The sequence below is a fragment of the Argentina silus genome (genome assembly GCF_951799395.1).
Source record: "Argentina silus genome assembly, chromosome: 5".
In the NCBI taxonomy this organism is placed as follows: Eukaryota; Metazoa; Chordata; class Actinopteri; order Argentiniformes; family Argentinidae; genus Argentina; species Argentina silus.
Window position 1 is genome coordinate 12,604,127 of NC_139659.1, and position 7,500 is coordinate 12,611,626.

The 7,500-nt window shown below is 52.0% G+C and overlaps 1 protein-coding gene across 1 annotated transcript in view; it reads left to right on the forward strand.

Annotated features, from left to right (window-relative positions):
* Positions 1-7,042, forward strand: part of whrna (whirlin a) — a gene marked incomplete at both ends in the record, with an annotated part of 73,815 nt that extends 66,773 nt beyond the window's left edge. Inside the window, 7 exon segments of the mRNA XM_083669755.1 lie at positions 974-1,514; positions 1,757-1,917; positions 2,774-2,896; positions 6,863-6,875; positions 6,878-6,904; positions 6,907-6,939; positions 6,942-7,042. Of these exon segments, the coding sequence (XP_083525881.1) occupies positions 974-1,514; positions 1,757-1,917; positions 2,774-2,896; positions 6,863-6,875; positions 6,878-6,904; positions 6,907-6,939; positions 6,942-7,042 (999 nt within the window).
* Between the last annotated feature and the right edge of the window lie 458 nt (positions 7,043-7,500).

A 7,500-nucleotide genomic window follows, 5' to 3' on the forward strand; every position in this document is an offset into this window, starting at 1 on the left:
AGGGAGGGCTGGAGGGGGTTCCTGCTTATTGGAGGGGGATGAAAGAGAGAAGGAGGACACTGAGGATAGGCATCCTTCCTTCCCTGTGGGGGGGGGGGGGGGGGGGGGGTTGTGTTTGGATGTGATAGGAGATAGATGCACCCCCTTCCTCCTCCTCCTCCTCTTCCTCTTCCTCCTCCCGGTTTATTAGGGAAGAGCTTGCTACCTCAGGTAATAGCTATCACAGGCAGAACAGCTCCCGTACACACTCCTCCTCCTCCGTTACCAGAGCAACAGGAACGGACCAGAGGCAGAGTTGTTCTGTGAGAGAGTGGGACCGGGAGGAGACCTAAGTGCACAGACCCGAGGCGGTCCTTCAATCTCAAATAAGAATCAGCCCCCCCCCATTCAGCCAAGCTCATATTTGTGTTTGTTATGATTGCTTTCTTTCTCTCTCTCTCTCTCTCTCTCACACATTTTTCCCTCTCTTTCTTTCTTTGGCCATGACCCACTCCATGCATCCTCATGTTGCTGTTTTGTCATTGTTGTTAATTTGAACGTTGGGGGGTTTGTGGGTTCGGAGCCCCCCAGTTGGGAACGGGCTCCTCTGACCAGCAGGACTGGGGGACGGACCCAGAGGCCAGCACGGCCTCCCAGTCTAACAGTGGCTCTCAGCTGAGCACTGTGTGAGATGGACTTGTGCTGAGTCATGAGATGTTGTGACAGTTGATTATGTGTGGAGGTTTGCGTGTATGTGTATGTGTGTGTGTATATATGTGTGTGTGTGTGTGTGTGTGTGTGTGTGTGTGTGTGTGTGTGTGTGTTGTGAGATGAGAGGATTAAGGGATACAACAATCTAAATATGTAGATACAAGTGTTCAAGACACACAAGTGTGTGTGTGTTTGTGTGTGTGCGTGTGTGCGTGCGTGCGTGCGTGTGAAGGGTGAATATGAGTTTCAGAATGATAACACCTCTATTTCCCTCTTACTTTAGGATGAGGTGCACACCCCGATCGAGCCCCCCCCCACCTTCAAACCCCCGCCCCCCAAAGCGGTGCAGAAGCGCCCCGGCAGACGGGACCAGGTCAACAAACGCCCCTCCTCTGAATCCTCACACTCCGGCCTCTACTTCACCGCCCCCCCCCGCAACCCCCCCAAAAACCCCGGCCCCTATTCCTCACCCTCCCTGACCTCCGCGAGAAACCCCTCGCTCCCCCGTAAGAGGGACACCTCAGCCCCCTCCAAGAAGGAGATAGCAGCAGCCCAGCTCAACATGGTCAACCAGCACCCCATAGGCCCCTTCCCCAGGGTCCAGTCCCCCAGTAGGACCAAGCTTGCCGCCCCCTCCCCATCTCCCCCTCCTCCACCCCCGCTGCCTGCCCCTTCTGCGCCCCCTCCTCATCACCTGCCCCCTAGCCTGGACAAGGCCTCCCCCTCCTCCCCAGGCTCCAAACAGCAGTTTGTCATGGTGGAGGTACACAGGCCCAACGCGGAGCCTGATGTCAATGAGGTGCGGCCGCTTCCCCAGGCCCGAGGTGAGAGGAGGGGGGGGCATTTAGTCATGTAACGTCGTTATGATCTAGGCGAGCAGTTCCACACAAAACCATGGCTGGGTTCCAAAATGTGTTCTAGAGTGTACCGTACTTGGAATACGCTCAAGATATGCATTTTGGAACACAGAACTCATGAGAGCGTTTCTAGAGTGTGTTATAGAGAGTGTGTTATGATCTAGCTGTGTGTGTTCTCCTCTGTCTCGGACCTCCTGTCCCTCCACTAGGAGCCAGCCTGTTGTCAGACAGCGGCCAGACCCTGAGTGAGGACAGTGGGGTGGACATCACCGACTCTGGACGCCTCAGCAAGGACAGCAGCCCCCGTCCTGCCCGCACACGGCCCCCGAGAGACCCCCCGGGGGCAGGAGGGGACGCCCCTGCCAAACCGGTGAGGGGGGCAAGCCAGCAGGGAGAGAGACGGCACAGAGGGACAAAGAGGGGGATGAGAGGATGGATGGATGGATGGATGGATGGATGGATGAGAAGATGGGTGGATGGATGAAAGGATGGATGGATGGATGGATGGATGGATGGATGGATGGATGGATGGATGGATGGATAAATGGAGGGATGGATGGAGGTAAGGAGGGATGGATGGATGGATGAATGGATGAAAGGATGGACGGATGGACGGATGGATGGATGGATGAAAGGATGGACGGATGGACGGATGGATGGATGGATGGATGGATGAAAGGATGGACGGATGGATGGGTGGATGGGGCTGAGAGAGAGGGATGAGCACTGACAGAGGTGTGGTTTGTGACAGCCAGGGAGCTGAAGAGAGTGTGTGTGTGAGAGAGAGCTGTGTCACTAAACCTCCTGCCCTGGAGCTTGTTCTCAATCCTAACTGTGATTTATTTCTCTCTTTTCTTCTTCTCTTTATGCTCATAAGGTATTTTATATTGTTTGCTCATTGATTTGTTATTCTTTCCCATTGATTTCTCATCCATTCAATCAAACTCGTTCATTTCATCTCAAACTGCGCTGTAGCACATAGAGGTCCCCCCCCCCCCCCCACCCTCTCTGGTACTCAGCGATTGGTCCGCTGTGTCTAAGGGTTGCAATGGTTCTGTTCTACGTCTGGGTCGACCAATGGGTGACACCCAACAAGGGGTTCCAGTATGCGTATGTCATTCAGGACATCTGGATGGGTGTCTGAATGATATGCTAAATGAATGTTCTCCACCCTCTCCTCCTCTCCTCCTCTCCTCCTCTCCTCCTCTCCTCCCTCTCTCTCTCAGCCGGGTCTCCTGGAGCCTACCTCCACACTGGTGAGGGTGGCAAAGAGTGCCAGCACCCTGGGCATCGCCATCGAGGGGGGCGCCAACACGCGCCAGCCCCTGCCACGTATCGTCACCATACAGGTGGGTCTCATAGACACAGAAATACCCCCCTTTTAACCCACCTCTTACCCAAGATGATTTGACTATTCCAGGAAGTAATCTATGAGGTTTGTATGCACAAAGTAATGACATTTTGGGACCATATCAGTGGTGCTCTGATGAGAAATATATATCTATATAAATAAAATATATAAATATATTTTATAAATTTTTATATAAATATATATAAATAATATATAAAACATTTTTGTTGTCAAATTCCACTTTAACTACAAAAGGTCAGTCGCCTTGCAGTCTCCTGCACCAGTCAGAATGAGAATGGACTCAGACACTTAGTTGTGGTCCAGGGCGTAGCATGACATGCTAACGCTGAGCTTACACTCAATACAACTCTTTTAGTGACTATCACCGTCAGTACTTTGGTGTGTAACAATTGTATTTGAAGATAGTCGCTAAAGAGTTGACCGTTAAGATTCCTTACTGAGTCTAACAGGGCTTTTCTGGAAGCTCAGTGTCAGAGCTACTGTACTCAATGTTCCCAACTACAATACCATTTATGACACCTCCTGCAGCCTTCCCTCCACACACACACAGACACACACACACACACACACACACACACACACTCACACACACACACACACACACACACACACACACACACACACACACACACACACACACACACACAGCTCCACTCTTTCTGGTGGGTGGTGATTGATGTCAGATCAGCCTTTTGGCTTCATACAGGAGCTGAAGTCACACTGCGGGCCGGGCATTGTTCCCCTTCTCAGACGGATGGCAGCTTCTATAGAGATGATTATCACCTTAAACAGCTTCCCTCAAAGGCCAAACACTCAGAGAACTACGGAGACAATAGAGGGTCATTATAAATTCAGCCTGTTCAGTACTTTATAATAGTTTGCCAGCTAGGGTTACAAAGAGAAAGAGAGATAAAGAGAGAGAGAGAGAGAACGAGAGAGAGATACCCACATCACAAGGTTCAACGATCAATCCCTTGACGTCGTGGCTGAGGTGAATGTCGAGGGCTATTACGACTGCAGCTCAGGTGAGGAGTAATAACCACCCCTTTACCTGTACCAGCCACTTAAAGTCACATCAATAGCCTAGCATGCCTACTGTACCCACTCCTAAGAACAGTCGTACATAACAACGACCGAGATAAATGCTGCGTCACCTTGGATGAAGGCCACGGCTGAGCCCGGGAAGGAGCCCACCGTAGCCGTAATGACGGTTCCAGCCGTGTCGTGGCGCGGCTCTGCTCAGGTCCGCCCAGGTCCGCCTGTGTCACAGCCCATTAGCATGAAGAGTGAAGAGGACTGGCAAGCTTCTCCATGGAGTCCAGGGAGCGACGGAAGGCGCCCTGCCTCTCAGAAAAGATGCTTTGATGATTGGCTAATGAAAAATAAAAGAGCCGCTGATTGCGAGGGGAGCGACAAAGGCAGTGGCTGAGAAATCAGCGTATTCCAAATCAAAGAGAGCGAGGGAGAGGGAGGGGAGGGGAGGGGAAGGGAGGGAGGGAGGGAGGGAGGGAGGGAGGGAGAGAGAGACAAAGAGAGAGAGAGAGAGAAAGAGAGAGAGAGAGAGAGAGAGGGAAATGGAGGAAGAGAGAGGCAGAGAGAGAAAGAGAGAGAGAGAGAGAAAGAGAGAGAGAGAGAGGTAGAGAGAGAGAGAGAGGTAGAGAGAGAGAGAGAAAGAGAGAGGGAGGGAGGAAAGGAGGCAGAGAGAGAGGAAAGAAAGGCATTTAATAAAAGCTCGGGCTGAGGTGGGGGTGAGGAAAGAGAGGAGGGAGACAAACAGACAGGCGTGAGTGGGTTTTAATTCCCCCTCCGCAAGTCTCCTCATCAGCCGGCCGTAATGGAAATCCACAGACAAAAGACCCCAGAATGAGATACAGCCACAGTCTTTTGTCTCTGCCTTTTCCTTTCTATTTATCTGTTTTACCTTTCCGCCTATCGGGAAACAAAGTGGCAAAGTGTCCTCCTGCCTTCGCCGCCGCCGCTGAGCTAATTTTCATATATATTCTATGTGCCCAGCCCCCCTCAGCCCCCCCCCCCCCCCCAGCCTAATCAGCCTTTGGGGACAAAGCCTCATCAGCATCCTAATTGGTCGAAGGGAGAGTTTCAGGGTCGTCTGGGGGTCGTCGGGCCGTTCTCCACACCGCTAATGAACACCTCTGGAACGCCATGATCAGCTTATTACGGCCCCATTGTTTAATTAGGTGGAGAAATCGCCCACTCTCTCTGACACCCAGGTACACCCCCCCCCCGTCAATCACACTGTCCAACCGTATCCTAACTAGGCAGCATTCCGGACCTGAGCAGTTACACGTTTAGAATCCACCCTGAGGACACGATAAAACCCAGATTCACAATCACAATCAGACAAGTGTGTTGCAATGCAACAAGTGGTTGCAAGGAATCTTTCTCGGTTGCTAGGTATCTTTCTTGGTCGCTAGGAATCTTTCCTGGTTGTGTCCTGCAAGATATTGTGTGAAAACAGTCATGTAGAGTGCAGAAGACATACATACACATCAGCGGAGGCTGGCGGAGGACGGGCTCGTTGTAATGCATGGAACGGGATGAGGAATGGAATTTGATTCCAGTGTTTCAAATGATACCAGTGTATGTGTATCGGTGGAGCAGGTGGAGGTAGAAATGGGAGACTATTTCTTTGACTATAATTATCTGGGACTGTAGTCGATGTGCAGGGCTGCCTCCTCCACTCTCTGGTCACCTTCATCAGTCTGTCAGCCCCTTATCGCCCCCATCTCCTCCCCGATCCACTGGCTGAGGCTCATTGTGGCAGTCTCATTAAATAACAAGTGATAATGCACTCCTACACTGCGGGCTGGCTGGGTGCCCTTTTAAAAACCCTCCCACCGCAGATAATGAGGTACGGCCTGCAGGCTGGAGCTGGGGAGACACAGGGGAGACAGGGAGGCAGAAAGGTCTGACAGGTGTGTTCTCTGTGTTCTGTAGTGGAGGAGGGGGGGGTGGGGGGCTGTCTCACCTGGTTGTGTTCACTGTGTTCTGTAGTGGAGGGGGGGGGGGCATGTCTCACCTGTTTGTGTTCTCTGTGTTCTGTTGTGGAGGGGGGGCTGTCTCACCGGTTTGTGTTCTCTGTGTTCTGTAGTGGGGGGGGGGGGGGTCCTGTCTCACCCGTTTGTGTTGTGTTCCCTGTGTTCTGTAGTGGGGGGGGGGGGGGACTGTCTCACCATTGTGTTGTGTTCCCTGTGTTCTGTAGTGGGGGGGGGGGCCAGTCTCACCTGTTTGTATTCCATGTGTTCTGTTGTGGAAGGGGTGGGGGGGGGGGAGCTGTCTCACCTGTTAGTGTTCTCTGTGTTCTGTTGTGGGGGGGGGGGTGTCTCACCTGTTGTGTTCCCTGTGTTCTGTAGTGGGGGGGGGGGCTGTCTCACCTGTTGTGTTCATGTGTTCTGTTATGGAAGGGGGGGGGGCTGTCTCACCTGTTTGTGTTCTCTGTGTGTTCTGTAGCGAAGAGATTCTCTTCACAGATGTTTCTTGGTGTTCCTCTCTCAAATCAAAAATCTGATCAAATCAAATCACATTTTATTTGTCACATACATCGCATACAACTAATAGATATAGTGAAATGCTTTGAGATCTTGCTCCTCGATCAACACAGTCAACAACAGCCAACGAATCAACAATACAATATAATATAATAGTAATAAAACAGTGACAGTAGGTGCATAAAGGGTGTAGTGTCAGTAGCAGCTTAATGGTTGCAATAATAACAACAACAATAAATAATAACAATAGTAGTGCAATGTCAAGAGTATGTAGCATCAATAATTCTCACTCTCTCTCATTCTTTCCCCCCCCTCTGTCTTGTTCCCCTTCCCTCTCTCTCTCTCTCTCTCTCTCCTCTCTCTCTCTCTCTCTCTCTCGCTCTCTCTCTCTCTCTCTCTCTCTCTCTCTCTTTCTCTCTTCTCTCTCTCTTCAGAGGGGCGGTTCGGCCATAACTGCGGCCAGCTGAAGGTGGGTCAGTGATCCTGGAGGTGAACGGGGTTTCCCTGCGGGGCGGGAGCACAGGGACGCCGCCCGCCTCATCGCCGAGGCCTTCAAGACCAAAGAGAGGGACCACGTGGACTTCCTGGTGACCGAGTTCAACGTTGCACTATAGGAGGAAGACAGAGAGAGAGAGAGAGAGAGAGACTAGCCATGGAGAAAGGAGGGGATGGGCTCGGAGAGGAGAGGAGAGGAGAGGAGAGGAGAGGAGAGGAGAGGAGAGGAGAGGAGAGGAGAGGAGAGGAGAGTACTGTTGTGGAGAGAGACTAGGAGATGACTGGGGTTAAGCTGAAGACGACATGTTTTGGGTCTTATTTCCTATCCATTCCTTATGGTTCCTCTACCCCTCCTCCTCTACCCCTCCTCTACCCCTCCTCTACCTACCCCCCTCTACCCCTCCTCCTCTACCCCTCCTCCTCTACCCCTCCTCCTCTACCTATCCTCCTCTACCTATCCTCCTCTACCTACCCCCCTCTACCCCTCCTCCTCTACCCCTCCTCCTCTACCTATCCTCCTCTACCTATCCTCCTCTACCTATCCCCCTCTACCCCTCCTCCTCTACCCCTCCTCCTC